The 16,416-nt window shown below is 34.7% G+C and overlaps 1 protein-coding gene across 1 annotated transcript in view; it reads right to left on the bottom strand.

The window, feature by feature from the left end:
- Positions 1-16,416, bottom strand: part of prom1b (prominin 1 b) — a 35,822-nt gene that overhangs the window by 6,202 nt on the left and 13,204 nt on the right. The window contains exons 5-17 of the mRNA XM_058790365.1: positions 12,803-12,923; positions 9,026-9,089; positions 8,126-8,215; positions 6,119-6,336; positions 5,007-5,081; positions 4,845-4,908; positions 4,260-4,419; positions 2,156-2,308; positions 1,874-1,997; positions 985-1,088; positions 666-750; positions 415-561; positions 267-338 (exon numbers count right to left, since the gene is read on the bottom strand). Of these exons, the coding sequence (XP_058646348.1) occupies positions 267-338; positions 415-561; positions 666-750; positions 985-1,088; positions 1,874-1,997; positions 2,156-2,308; positions 4,260-4,419; positions 4,845-4,908; positions 5,007-5,081; positions 6,119-6,336; positions 8,126-8,215; positions 9,026-9,089; positions 12,803-12,923 (1,477 nt within the window). The remainder of the gene's footprint in view (positions 1-266; positions 339-414; positions 562-665; positions 751-984; positions 1,089-1,873; positions 1,998-2,155; positions 2,309-4,259; positions 4,420-4,844; positions 4,909-5,006; positions 5,082-6,118; positions 6,337-8,125; positions 8,216-9,025; positions 9,090-12,802; positions 12,924-16,416) is intronic.

Below are 16,416 nucleotides of genomic sequence, written 5' to 3'. Positions count from 1 at the left end.
CCTATAAGTACATGCACACATTGCAGCTCCACACATCCTGTAGCTGTGTGTTTTCCCCTCATGAATGAAGTGCTTGTGTCCCTCTACACTGCAGGGGAGATCACTATAAAAAGTTTCAAAATGTTCCAGAGACTGGCCTCTGGGTGTTAATTGACGTCACTTGGTTTGATACATACAGTAAATAATACCTAACCTAATATCTTCAAATATTATACATGAAGTGGCTGGAATCATTACTAACTGAAAGTGGTTTGTATTTGACTCACCACTTGGTCAGCTTGAGTTTCGAGTTCATTTGCGTAGGACAAAAGATCCACAACTGTCACTCCTTTATTCACCTGTCAATCAAACCATTCTCATTAAAATGTCTTGGGTTGTTGTGTCTGTAAGTGTCTGAGAGAGCGTGTTGGTTACCTCAGTCAGATAAGCCTGATAGTCGATATCTCCAATGCCTGTGTTGGCAAAGTCAATGAGGTTATCTTTGCCCTCCTGTTCCAGAAGAAACATCCCCCGGAGATCCACATTCACACTGTTAAATATCTTGGTCAGTTCCGGGTTATACTGTCAAGAAATCACAAACACATGGTTAAAGAATTGATGTCATGTTCAGTATGCAGATATACACAAAAATACATGAAATGTATTTCTTAAATCTGCTCACGCACCACTGTGGCATTGAGAAACTTGTTGAAGTTGAACTTGGTCTCCAGTTGTAGTGCAGAATATAAACCATTATTCTCATAACAATCCCTATGAGCAGGGGGAAAAAGTAAACAGAGTAAACAGCCTTCTGTGTTTAATTATTTATTTATTTATGTTGTTCCAAAACTTTGGTTTCATTATAAATAGTATCTTCATTAGTATTTTGAAGAAAGTCTCAAGGGTTTGGAATGACATGAGGGCAAGTAACTGATGACAGAATAGCTCTTCAAGATTAACTACTTGTAACTGATTTTTAGCGTTGATCTTTGCTCACACACTTACCTGTACATACTGCCAATAGTAAGGTCAATGTTTGGATCTTGAAACAGCATACCAGGAAGGAAGTTCTTTTTGGCCGGATGGACCATATATGGTGTGTCGATGATCTGAACAGCATTTTATTTAAAAAAACACAAATTTATGATGGTAATTCTGTCATGATTTACATAAATTCCATTTACACATTTGTGTTGTTGCAAACGTGTATGACTTTTCTAATTCTGTGGACCAGCAATATTCATTTAATATTAATGTACAAACTGTCATGAGTAATAATAACAAATTTTCAACTTTTTAAGACAACATAGTGGAGAGAGGGAACAGGATAGGAAAGGACCACAAGCCAGGATTTGAATACAATTTTTTGCCTTAAGTGCATCTGTGCTGCGTGAAAGGATCAGCTCTAAGAGAAACATTTTTTTCCTTTAATACTTGCTAAAATTCATGTATATAACATAAGCCACAAGAAGGATCTTTTAAATATATTTGAGGTCAGAAGTGTTTGTGAGTAAATGCTTTGCTCTCTGTGATCTGAAACTAACCCAGTTTTACTTTTGAATTTCCGACCCCCTTTTTTAAACTTTTGCTTAAGCACAACAAACACACACACAACCCAAACTTAACCACAGTTTAACATAAATACAAGGACTCTAGTGTTGTGTGTGAGTTATTTAAGAATATACTGGTCTGTTTCTCTTCTCCTTTCCAAAAAAAAAACTACACAGAGTTTGTGCTTACATCTGTACTTACAAGTGTGCAAGAAGTAACCCAAGATAGCTAATTTACCTAAGTAGAGTTTTTTTTTTTTTTTTTTTTGTAAATATAAGCTATCATCTATTGAAAAACACAAAATCAAATTGTTGTTTCTTATTATAGAGTAGTGAACCAGTACCTTAAAAATCTGTCTGTTAGCCAGCGGCTCACACACAAGCTTCTCTATGTTTCCCCCAACAACAAATGTGGTGACGACAACTCCCATGAGCACCCAGGAGAAGATGAAGCTGAAGCCAACAGAACTGACCATCAAGAAAACAAAACAAAAAATGCAAAAGAATTTTAGTATCTAACTTTAACTATCATCAAATATATATTTTATAAGCACTTTGTGGTAAGGTTAACAAATTGTGTTATTGTATACAGTATTTGTTGTGTTGGTGTTGTCATTGTAACTCACGCCATCAGTAGGTTTCCTCCGGTGTTGGACAGACAGCCACGTGTTGTGGGTGTGGCATTTTTATCATAGCCACATGATCCACACAGCAGACCCAGGAAATTAAAGGCCAGAACCAACACAACCATACAGCAAATCACCACACACCCTATCCATCTAAAGACACCAACACAAAGATAAAGACAGTGAGAGTGTACACTGCATTGGTCTACAAATATTTAGTTTTTTTTTTTTTTTCAGAAATTAATCATTTTATTCAGCAAGGATGCATTAAATTGATCAAAATTGACAATACAGACTTTGAAGGTGTTACAAAAGATTTCTATTTCAAATACATGCATAAAAATGTGCTGAAAACAAAAGAATATATCATGGTTTTCACCAAAATATTACAGTTTTTCTCGATTGCTAACACACAATTCATGAAACAATTCACCATTTTCTCACAACTATAAACACAATCTCAAAACTACACACCAACTTGTGCAAACTTCAAACTTCCAGGTCAAAGTCAAACATTTTAGTCAAAAACTTGTTCTCTTTTGTCAAAATCTAATCTTTGGCCTCAGATGACACACAAAGCTGTCAAATACACAGACTGTTTTCCTGACTAGTGAACACTAGTGAGATCGATTCAAAACACTGTTACAAAAACCTCCTTTTGGGAAACAGGAAACATCTTGCAAGTCAATGTCTGTTACAGTATGCAGCATAAATAGAGTTGTGCAGATACGGTAAAATTCACCAATACATTTTAAGAAAAGTTTACTTTCATTACACTACTGTAAAGTTATCTTACAGTAGATGAAGAGCACTAGAAGAGAAAAGTGCAATAACCAAACAACTGAATATACAGTAAACACACATTGGAATATACTGTCAGTTTCTGTACAGCAGTAAATAAATAAATAAAGCATCCTCTGCAAAGCTGCATTACAGTATTGGTAATATCCTTATTTGTTATACTATAACAGTTTCTTAGTCTTCTGAGAAAAGACTTTCTCTTCCTCCCCTAGACAGTCGACTCTCAGTTCTGCACAAATACATGTAAAAAGTACTTGGCTACAAATCAATTCAACAGTTACGAGTTTGAGGGTGTGTGCTGCAGTATTTACAGTACAAAGAATAGTGAAAGTTCTCTCATCTGAAGTACTGCGATGTACTGTAATTGTAATGTGTAAGTAGATGAGCCTGCAGGCAGCATTCCTTATGATCATTCCATGCACAAGAACATGCTCAACTATAGTGCTTTACATTTCATCAGGAACAAGTGACCTTTGACCTCATCCCCTTAATTTTTCTTTTCTCCTCCTATTTCTCTTTGTCTCCCACTACCAGGATTCATTTTCCAAAACACATAATCACCTGTGCTCTTGTTCATATCATCCTGAGATTCTGACTGCCGTGTCATCAGTTTTGCTACTGAATGTTCAAACACGGATAAATGTGTGCTATTTGTGTTCATTTTGTGATTCTTGAGGTAGTTATAGTGTGTTTGTGTTTTCTAAATGAGAACATGGTTAAACCTTTGCAAAATGATGCTGTTCTTGTGTAAAGTTTTGCAGAAAACATTGAGCAAATTGGAGCATGTGTGAAAACAGGTGGAATGTGTTAAAAGTTTTGAGAAACGTGTCATTGTTTCGAGAACTGTATGAATGGTTTGGAAAATTGGGCCAAATGAATCAGTTACAGTGTGTTAGCAATCGAGAAAAACTGTAAGCAGCACAATTATTTTTAACATTGATAATAATAAGAAATGTTACTTGAGCACCAGATAGGTATATTCAAGCATGAATATTTCAGTTTTAACAATATTACCATTTTTACTGTGTTTTTGATCAAAAAATGTAAATGTAGCTTAGTTTTTCAAAAACATTTTGACTGGTATTGTATAAATATTTTGCACTTTTAAATATGTCATTAATAACCAGGGCAGTGTTTCCCAAAAGCATCGTCAGCTTAAGTACATAATGCAGCCCAGTTCAGTTTGGTTCTACACACTCTGTTAGCTTTAATGTAAATTTATTTGTCGCTACTAGAATTTTATGACAACATATGGTTGTCACTCCCATAAATAACATCCCAGAAAAAGAGTTTACAGAAGTACCTGTAGAAGTCCAGCTGGTCGATCTGTGGATAGTACGCTTCAATGTTCTTCTGGCTCTCTGTCAAGAACTTTGTGAAGTTCTCAAGTGCTGGTTCTATCGGGAACATCCTTGTGAAACCAATTATCTCTCCGCCAGACCTATCCAGCAGCCCTTTCATTTCTTCAACAGACAAAGAAAGACAAAGTGCATATGTGTTTGTGAATGTGGAGGGATTTTCCATCTGGCACTAAAACTCTGTGAGGATTAATGTTATACACAGCAAAACTTACTGGGTAGAGCTTCATTTTTAAAGAGAGACAGATTGGTTCCCGCATGCACAAGGATAGATATGAGAACAACAGCAGAATAATATTCAGTGTTTTTCTGTGTTTTCTTTAGTTACAGAGAACAAATGAGGTTAGCATGGAGAAAGAGAACAAAGAAAGCTGTAGGCCTAATAACAGTACCAACAGATGCTCTGTTGAAATGGGTTTATGAAGGCAGCACATTAAAGCAACATAGGCAATATTACCCATGTAGGCAGCAAAGCAGCACAACAGGTTTTGGGACAGCGCTAAAGAGATGAATAAAGAGAACGCCCTCACCTGACACAATTTCTTTTGTCTGTTCGCTGACCAACCTTGGTGTGTCATTAAAGGAAGAGTAGCCCTAAAGAGATAAACAAAAAGAAAAGGAGGTGAAAAAACTGTCACAGTACATTACAGGAGACTTAAAGTGGGTGCATGATAAAGATAGACCCATCTGACCTTCTGTACAATATTGCTGAGGTCTGTTTTAAGCACAGCATCCAGATTGGCCAAAGGTGCCTCAACATCAGGCAACTATTGGATGACACATAGAAGTTACAATTAAACCACAAAGATTTTTGTCCAATCAAATGCTTTCTAGAATGACAATGCCCCTTTCATTAGGGGCACCTGCAACTGTCTAGCAGGTCAGCCAATCATTGATCATGACTGTAAAGTAATTAATGCTTACTGGCATTTCAATTTGGCATTAACATTGCAATGAGCTTTTCTTCCCTGTGATTACATATATCTAAGTGAAATGGTTTCTTTAAAGGGGTCATGACATGGATTTAATTATTTTAATATGTTCCTTACGGTTTACTTATAATGTTAATATATATATATATGTGTGTGTGTGTGGAAAATGATTTTCAACCCTCATTCTGACCTTCTCTCTAAAACGACCTGTTTTAAGGGGCGGGTCCTTTAAGGCTACTCAGTAATCAGCTACTGTTATGATTGGCTAATGTCATTTAAGTTATGAAATTTGCAGGATGTATTAAACATACAAAGACCTTTTCTATTTCAAAAGATCAATGGAAATTTGGTTTCTCATGTCATGACCCCTTTAACAAAAACAAAAAAAAAGTTTATGTGACCGGGCTTGATTTTGACAATCGGGAATGTGGGGATGTTCATCACTGAAATTAAAATTCATGTTTAGGGTTAGAAGTTAAGTTGGCAACACTTTACCCAACATTAATCAACAAGGAGCAATAATTTCCTCAAAGTATTTATTCATCTTTGTTACTGTTAGTTAATAAAAATAAAACTGTTCATTATTAATTCATGTCAGCTCTGGTTCATTAAATAATAACAGATACAACTTTTGATTTTAATAATGTATTAGTAAATGCTTTATAAGTATTTTTAAGTATTTTTCTACTAATAGTTCCTACTGTAAGAATGATTTACTTTTTGTTGTCTCTGCACATAAAACTGAGACATAATATCAAGAAATATTTCACCTCAAAGTACTGTCTAATAATTGACAGTTTCCTATATACCCTGATAAACACATATGTACAGTATATATGGGTTTTGTGTGTGTGTGTGTGTGTGGGTGTTACCCCATGAAAGTTGGCGCTGAGAGCGAGCTGGCTGAGTGTTCCGCGGATGGTGTTGCAGGAGTGTGTTACATCTCCATTAGAGCAGGCCGGGTCGTTGAGTGTGTTTGAGAGAGACGCACGTTCAGACTGAAGAGAGTTCTGGAGTCTTCCTGTCCCTTCCTGCAGGGTCTCCAGTGATGTGGTCACACTCTCTAACGCCTCTTTGGTCTCCCGCATGGCTGCAGTACACACACACACACACAGAACACCTTCATTACAACACATGCCCACATGCAAATCATATATGAACCATTGGGAGGGATTACACTACTGCAAATACACAACTGATCACAGAACATTTCCATGTATATGCCATTTTCTGTATAAATGTGTTTTTGTCTTTAGCTATTAAAGTTCTCATTTCATCATCAAACAAAAACATGATGAAATGCAAAAAATATGGCAGCAATGCATAAAGATACACAACAATACTTAAAACAACAACAGGATGCACAACAACCACAATTTCTACGTTCACAAAACACGTGGCTGAAACCACTGGCTTTTACCTTTAATAGCACCCTCCACTTTAACTTTTATCCAAAATCACAAGCAACAGAAAAAGAAAGGAACAAATTAACAGGAATAATATTACCATGAATGTGTGTTTCGTGGTGTTCCTGTAGCTCAAACAGTAGAGCATGCACTGTAAAAAGTGATGTTGACTTAACTTTAAAAAATTGAGGAAACCCGTTATCAAGTAAATGATAATTAAAAAAATAAGTTAATTGAATTGTCAAGTTCACTTAACTTTTTTTTTTAAATTATTATGTACTTAATAATTAAGTCAACTTTAATTTTTACAGTGTGGTAGTAGCAACATCAAGGTCATGGGTTCAATGAGTATTTTAATAAGTATTGTATTTATTTATTTTGCTTTTGTTAATTTTTCTTTATTATATCATTTATATTAGGTATTTTTGGATTGTCTTTAGGTAATGTAGTTTTTACTTGTCCTTAAAATGTCTTTAAAGGGTTACTCCACCCCAAAATGAAAATTTTGTCACTAATCACTTACTCCCATGTCGTTCCAAACCCGTAAAAGCTTCGTTCATCTTCGGAAAACAATTTAAGATATTTTGGATGAAAACCGGGAGGCCTGTGACTGTCCCATTGACTGCCAAGTAAACAACACCGTCAAGGCCCAGAAAAGTATGAAAGACATCATCAAAATAGTCCATCTGTCATCAGTGGTTCAATCTGAATGTTATGTGACGCAGAGGAGACGAATTGTTGAATAAAGTCGTAATTTTTATTTTCTTTGCGTACAAAAAGCATTCTTGATGCTTCATAACATTCAGATTGAACCAGTTAATGGGACAGTCACAAGCCTCCCAGTTTTCATCCAAAATATCTTTTGCTTTTGAGGGTTTGGAACGACATGGGAGTAAGTGATTAATGACAAAATGTTCATTTTGGGGTGGAGTTACCCTTTAAATTTGGTTTCTTTTTGTCATTTGCCACCTTCTGGTCCAGGCCTCTCTTGCAGTACTTACAGTACTTCTACACTGTGCACATGTGTGAGCAGGACAGTGAAAAACTGTGAAGGTGTCAGGGTATGACATTTAAGGTTTGTCAGTGTAGTTTGATTTTAGTTTTATTAGATTAAACTATGAAACCCCATGCAAGAATAAGAACGAAGATAATTAGTAGCTATTGTAAGTAATTAACTTCAAATTGCTCCTCAAATAAGCTGAAATAAAGAGAAATCCAATCCTGTCTCAACTTTATGACTTTAATTGCGACTTTATACCTCAAAATGTGACAATAAACCTCACAAATGTGACTTCAGGTAATTGTGACTTTAAATCCAACAGTTGCGGTTTTACTTCTCGTACTTTATATCTCACAATGTGAAATTAAACTACTGTTTTTTTATTCAGGTTATTCAGGATTGCACTGAAATGCCACATGTTAAAAAAAGTACGACCAGTTTAGTGAAGTGTGTTTATTTGATTGGTTTTGCACCTGCTGTCATGCGAAGAGCATTGTCTAAAGCAGGCATCACTTCTCTCTCCAGCTGATTATGAATCTGTCCTCCCAGCAAAGTCCCAATATCTGATAAACCACAATGATAACAAATTAATAAATTAGTAAACACAGCTCCAGCAAGTACAATGATGCTCAAAAGTTTGTGGTCAGTAAGATTTTTTTTTATTACTCAAAGAAATTAATATTTTTATCCAGCAAGAATGCATTAAATTGACCAAAAGTGACAGTGAAGACATTGACATTGTTACAAAAGATTTCTATTTCAAATAAATACTGTACTTTTGAACTTTCTATTCATCAAAGGACCCTGAAAAAATGTATCACACACTGTAAAAAGTGATGAGTTGACTTAACTTTAAAAAAATTAGGAAACCCATTGCCTTAAAACTTTTAAGTAAATGATCATTAAAAAAATAAGTTAAGTGAATTGTCAAGTTCACTTAACTTTTTTTTTTATTATTATTATTATTTACTTAATAATTTTAAGGCAATGGGTTTCCTAAATTGTTTTAAGTTAAGTCAACTTATCACTTTTTACAGTGGCAGTTTTCACAAAAATATTAGTCAGCAACATTGATAATGATACACAACTGTCAACAATGATAATAATAAGAAATATTTCTTGAGCATCAAACCGACATGTTAAAATGACTGGAATAATGGCTGCTGAAGATTAATCTTTGGAATCACTGCAATAAATTGCATTTTAAAATATATTTAAACAGTTATTTTGAAGTGTAATTAAATTTCACAATATCACTGCTTCACTGTATTTCAAAAACATTGCAAAACTCCTACAGACCCCAAACTTTTGAATGTTAGTGAATGTTAACATTGATACAAACTGTAACAGAGGAAGAAAGACAGAATACTTACTGTCTAAGTCTGATAATACTTTGTTCTTGGCTGTTGTGTACTGTGCAGAGAGATAGTCTATTTGCTATAAAATAAAAGAACAAAGACAAACAGTTTCAGCTTTAGTGTGTGAAAATATGTTCATGTGTGTCTATGATCAGACTCACACAGAATCTGCAGATTTGAATTCTTAGCTTTTCAGCTAACAATAGCAGTCCGTTTAATAGCTTTATTTACACATTTTACCACTTTTACTATACCATCTGAACCTGTTTATTATGGAAGCATATGTGTAACAAAATTCAATTTGCAATGTAATATGCAAAATGGCAATGCAATATGTAAAATTGCAATGTATTTCTTTATTTAAAATGACATTTTCCCATACCGTATGTGCGACATTTATTGCAAAATGAAAATGAAAATTCAATTATATAATTTAAATTTGCCATTTTCTACACTAGTTTTAATATGCAAATTAAAAACATATTTTAAAGCTTTACAAGTTGCAAAATGAAAATGAAAATGTATTACCAAAATTGATTAGATATGTTTAACATGTCCAAGCAAAAACTGTAGCAAAATTATCATTTAAATGCTGTTTTTCTTAAATGCATTTAGATTTAGGGGTAGGACACTTGGGATTGCATGTTCATCGTGATACCGCGGGATAATTGTAGCAAAATGCAATGAGAGTTTCAAAACGCATTCTGAGCCAAAGGTGCAGCAAAAGGGTAGCAAAATGGGGATTTAAATGTCTTTTATTTTTCTTAAATGCATTGACACCGACATATATGACGTTTCAATTGCATTTTATGAAATACCCCGCGATGAATATAGTTTAAGTCATTGTGGATTTGAAAATGCATTCCGAGCCAAGCACGCCCCCAGCTGTCAATCATTACATCAAGGCGGGGCTCGGCAACAAGACGCACGATAGGTCAGTATAAAGCTTTAAAATATGTTTTTAATTTGCATATTAAAACTAGTGTAGAAAATGGCAAATTTCAATTCTATAATTGAATATTCATTTTCATTTTGCACTAAATGTCGCACATATGTGACCCTGGACCACAAAACCAGTCTTAAGTCGCTGGGGTATATTTGAAGCAATAGCCAAAAATACATTGTATGGGTCAAAATTATCGATTTTTCTTTTATGCCAAAAATCATTATGATATTAAGGAAAGATCATGTTCCATGAAGATATTTTGTAAATTTCTTACCGTAAATATATCAAAACTTCATTTTTGATTAGTAATATGCATTGCTAAGAACTTCATTTGGACAACTTTAAAGTTGATTTTCTCAATATTTAGATTTTTTTTTTTTTTGCACCCTCAGATTCCACATTTTCAAATATTCTGCTGTTCTGTGGCCACATATTTGTGGGTTTTGTCTTTTTCTCTTACAGATGACTTGCAGGACCCTGTATGTTATTAAATTAGTTTTAATCGTTTAACCTCCACAGCGTCTTGTCTCCATTGGCAACATGCACGATTTGTGTGGATTGCAAGTGACGTCGCAGGCAGCGAGGAGTGCAAGTAGCGATTGCAAGTAACTTCGTAATTTTGTTTATTTTTTCTTGTCTTCACCACCTGGCTACTTGTGTGAAATGTTGAGAGATTCAATTTAAAAAATACTTAATAAATAAAAAAATATAAAAAAAACGACTAAAAGTGACGTCACTTGCGGAAGTGCAGGTGTCTGAGAGTGCAAGTCTGAAAATGCAAGTGCATGTCTGCAGCCAGACCCTATTGGGCTTAAGACTGGTTTTGTGGTCCAGGATCACATATGTATGGGAAAATGCATTGCCATTGCCATTTACATATTGCATTGCCATTTTGCATATTACATTGCAATTTGAATTTTGCTACACATATGCTTCCATAGTTTATGACTTACCGCTGGTGTGTAGTTGGCAAAAGATTTCAGGTCTCTTATGTTAGTGCTGACGAAGCGTCTGGTGCTCTTGATCTGATTTGTGATGTTCTGATTTGCTGCGTAGGCAACTGTCACTCCCACTCTGTAAACAAAGCAATACACACACAAATTGTTTGAAATAATGTGCTTACAAGTACTGTTATGACATTCTGTTATGATAGTGAAATTGTACATTTTGGAATAACAGCAAATTAGAACGTTTATCTATCACCAATAAAGCCAGTGCACCAAATTACATGTAATGTAAACTCTACACACTCTCAGGGAGGGAGATAGTGATTTCAATATATTCACAATTCAGGTAGGCCTTCTTTGTATATTGCTGTCAGTGACATGCAGTAATATCAGACGGCCACAGTGTGGTACTGTTGTTGTGCTAAGAACAGCCTAACTGTTTGTGTAATGTGATTCATGGGTCAATTTTTGGGATACAGTTAGTTTGGCCTTGTTCGCCCCTGGTAGAAACTGCACCATCTGAAACAAACAAGTGAGCATTTTTCTCACCATTCAAAACTTTATTTTTATTTTTATTTTTTGACAGCTATTTCCCAATCAGCATTATGTTTGCAAAGATCCTCCAACTCTGATGGCTTTGTAGCCCCTGTGACCCTATAGGAAAGCAAAGTAACCACTGACTGCACACTTCCAAGATGGGTATTTGTTCGACAGCTAGATCATGAATACTGAGATATTGGACATCCTATTAATTTGGCATATTACATTTTGCATATTTTGTATCTAAAAAGTACACATATTTGAAGGAGGGTTAGTCTTGTGACATTTACAGCTCAGGTGACTGGTTCAACAAAGCCTGGAGCAAAGATGGCAGACTTCAAACATATGATTTCAGACACAAGGTTCTGCACTAGCCAAACAACAGCACTGGTATGAATGGGAATGTTAACAGAAACCTTCTCCAAGTATTATAGGCCTCCCTGGCAACAGAGCAGTAGAGCAAGGTACTGTTCCCAGATATTTTAATCAATATTATATAATAAATATATTAATTATCATATAAAATATACAATTAAATGAAATAAATGTTGATTAAAAGTGAATTTGAATATTTACAATTATAATACAAGTATTTTTGTAATTATATTTTAAAATTATTTAAAAATATATTTTATAAAAATATATATTCAAAATATTTATATTTACTACCGTTCAAAAGTTTAGGGTCAGAAAGTTTTAGTTTTTAATTAGTAATATGCATTGCTAAGAACTTCATTTGGACAACTTTAAAGGTGATTTTCTCAATATTTAGATTTTTTTTTTTTGCACCCTCAGATTCCAGATTTTCAAATATTCTGCTGTTCTGTGGCCACGTATTTGTGGGTTTTGTCTTTTTCTCTTACAGATGACTTGCAGGACCCTGTATGTTATGATATTAAATTAGTTTTAATCGTTTAACCACAGCGTCTTGTCTCCATTGGCAACACGCACGATTTGTGTGGATTGCAAGTGACGTCGCAGGCAGCGAGGAGTGCAAGTAGCGATTGCAAGTAACTTCGTAATTTTGTTTATTTTTTCTTGTCTTCACCACCTGGCTACTTGTGTGAAATGTTGAGAGATTCAATTTAAAAAATACTTAATAATTTAAAAAAAAATAAAAAAAACGACTACAAGTGACGTCACTTGCGGAAGTGCAGGTGTCTGAGAGTGCAAGTCTGAAAATGCAAGTGCATGTCTGCAGCCAGACCCTATTGGGCTTAAGACTGGTTTTGTGGTCCAGGATCACATATGTATGGGAAAATGCATTGCCATTGCCATTTACATATTGCATTGGCATTTTGCATATTACATTGCAATTTGAATTTTGCTACACATATGCTTCCATAGTTTATGACTTACCGCTGGTGTGTAGTTGGCAAAAGATTTCAGGTCTCTTATGTTAGTGCTGACGAAGCGTCTGGTGCTCTTGATCTGATTTGTGATGTTCTGATTTGCTGCGTAGGCAACTGTCACTCCCACTCTGTAAACAAAGCAATACACACACAAATTGTTTGAAATAATGTGCTTACAAGTACTGTTATGACATTCTGTTATGATAGTGAAATTGTACATTTTGGAATAACAGCAAATTAGAACGTTTATCTATCACCAATAAAGCCAGTGCACCAAATTACATGTAATGTAAACTCTACACACTCTCAGGGAGGGAGATAGTGATTTCAATATATTCACAATTCAGGTAGGCCTTCTTTGTATATTGCTGTCAGTGACATGCAGTAATATCAGACGGCCACAGTGTGGTACTGTTGTTGTGCTAAGAACAGCCTAACTGTTTGTGTAATGTGATTCATGGGTCAATTTTTGGGATACAGTTAGTTTGGCCTTGTTCGCCCCTGGTAGAAACTGCACCATCTGGAAACAAACAAGTGAGCATTTTTCTCACCATTCAAAACTTTATTTTTATTTTTATTTTTTTGACAGCTATTTCCCAATCAGCATTATGTTTGCAAAGATCCTCCAACTCTGATGGCTTTGTAGCCCCTGTGACCCTATAGGAAAGCAAAGTAACCACTGACTGCACACTTCCAAGATGGGTATTTGTTCGACAGCTAGATCATGAATACTGAGATATTGGACATCCTATTAATTTGGCATATTACATTTTGCATACTTTGTATCTAAAAAAGTACACATATTTGAAGGGAGGGTTAGTCTTGTGACATTTACAGCTCAGGTGACTGGTTCAACAAAGCCTGGAGCAAAGATGGCAGACTTCAAACATATGATTTCAGACACAAGGTTCTGCACTAGCCAAACAACAGCACTGGTATGAATGGGAATGTTAACAGAAACCTTCTCCAAGTATTATAGACCTCCCTGGCAACAGAGCAGTAGAGCAAGGTACTGTTCCCAGATATTTTTAATCAATATTATATAATAAATATATTAATTATCATATAAAATATACAATTAAATGAAATAAATGTTGATTAAAAGTGAATTTGAATATTTACAATTATAATACAAGTATTTTTGTAATTATATTTTAAAAATTATTTAAAAAATATATTTTATAAAAAATATATATTCAAAATATTTATATTTACTACCGTTCAAAAGTTTAGGGTCAGAAAGTTTTAGTTTTTTAATAAATTAATTATTTTATCCAGCAGCAAGGATGCATTACATTTACATTGTTACAAATATATATACACACACACACACACACATATATATAAAAGTGATAAGTTGACTTAACTTAAAAAAATTTAGGAAACCTGTTGCCTTAAGAATTTTAAGTAAATGATAATTTTAAAAAAATAAGTTAAGTGAATTGTCAAGTTCACTTAACATTTTTTTGAAAAATTATTATTTACTTAATAATTTTAAGGCAACGGGTTTCCTCAATTTTTTTAAAGTAAAGTCAACTTATAACTTTTTACAGTGTATGCATTTTAAAATGTCACATTGAACTCAAACTTCATGAATCAGTGAACACACACACACACACACACACACACACACATACAGTGGTGCTCACATGGCCACAAACTAGAGATAAAACTTGGTAACACTTTATTTGAAGGGGTGTGCACATGTCATGAATATGAAGGAGGTTTTATGCATGTTTATGACAACTGTTATTAAGTGTCATTCTCTCAGTTATGCCATTTATAATGCAAAGATGATATTATTTGACCTAACCTAACATAACCCTACCCCTAACCTTACCCCTAACCCTAGCCCATAACAAAGACATCTCAAACAATGTCATCTTTGCATTAACTGAGCAAATGACACTTAATCACAGTTGTCATAAACATGCATAAAAAACCCTTCATATTCATGACATGTGTCATGTCATGATTATGAAGGTGTCATGTCAGTCTTATGCACACCCCTTCAAGTAAAGTGTAACTTAAAACTGTACTAATTGAGTGGTGCAGATACATATTAAATTGTGGCATCTGATTACAGATTATTGCCAGACAAACCTCCTTCTCCATTCCCCCACTCTCCCGTTTCCTCTTTCACTGTCTCTCTCGCTCTTTCTTTCTCTCTCATCTTTCTCTCCCTCTCTCTCTCTCTTTCTCTCTCTCTCTCTCTCAAGATTTAATAAAGGGGAAATGTGATTCAACAAAGGATGCCTTAGAGAGAGAGAGAAAAAGAAAAGAGTGAAGAAAGAAAAAGAGCAGATTTGCACAGTCATGTTCTCTGCTCCCAGGCCTCGTCCTGCACAATTACTGCAAACCTCTCAGTAAGTCATTGAAAGTCCATCAAGACACACACACACACACACACACACACACACAGTACAGTCTATGCCTCACAAACGCTCATTGTGACCCAAGCAACTGCTGTCAGCACTGTCACAGAAAGAAAACAGAAAAGAAAAAGAGAGGCAAAAGAAAGGGGGGGATGTGGTACAGAAATAAAGAGGGGTCTTTCTCTCTGGACAGAGTCAGGGCTATCAATGTCACATGTGTGAATGTGTCTGTGTGTGTGTCATTCTAGACCACTGCAGGTGTGTTCATTACACTCTCTAGCAATGGTGCACACAAACCAATTGACTATGTGCCCAAAATGTCTCTTATTTATTCTAATCATTATCTTTCTTCTCCTAAAATGTCAGTATCAGTTAACAATTAATAATAATACAAATGTGACAGAAAACAGAAAACACAGTTGCTCAACCACACACACAGACCCAGCTAGATTAGTGTGGAGCAGCACAGCCTGTGTTTATCACACAAGAGAGAGAGCGCAGTGATAGGATGATGGTGGTTCAGTGTACTGTACCTGTGACCTCTATTCTATTTCTAGATCTAAATAACTCTAATGTACTTTAACTAGAATTCACATTTGCACACAAACTGGCCCACATACAGTGACACAATTATTTTCTAATAATAATAAATATTTTAAGTATTCTTTACAATACATAATATACTGTATTTGATCCATAACTACTTTGATTATATACGTATATATATGTTTATATAGTATGCTTTTCAAAAAAAACAAAAAACATTTAAATAACATTTCATATCAGGAATCAAATCTGACAACAAGGATATTAATGTGCTTCCAAATTTTTCAGGCTTGTCTAGCTAATGCACATGTATGTTCTAGAGTAAACAAACAGGTGATTGGCTGTAAGGTGGAACTTCCAGTCTGACCAATTATATATATTATATGCTTTATTAATTATATATAATGTTAGATAAGTTACAGCAGTTCGAGCAGCTGAGTCTTTAGCCATCTTCAAGAAACGGCAAAAAACACATCTCTTCCATCTTCTCTTGACCCTCTAACACTAGCACTCTCTATTTCATTTCCAATGTAACTATATATTTTGACTTGTTTTCTTTATATTTATTTAAAAGAAAATGACCCTCTATCACTAGCATTCTGTATTCTTTTTCTATTCTGTTTTCTTTTTATTTATTATTTAAAAAATCCTTGTACTGCACTGGGCTAACCAAGACTTGGCACAGCATTTACATATTATT

This window comes from Onychostoma macrolepis, chromosome 01 (genome assembly GCF_012432095.1).
Source record: "Onychostoma macrolepis isolate SWU-2019 chromosome 01, ASM1243209v1, whole genome shotgun sequence".
In the NCBI taxonomy this organism is placed as follows: domain Eukaryota; kingdom Metazoa; phylum Chordata; class Actinopteri; order Cypriniformes; family Cyprinidae; genus Onychostoma; species Onychostoma macrolepis.
This window is presented reverse-complemented; position numbering and strand designations above follow the sequence as displayed.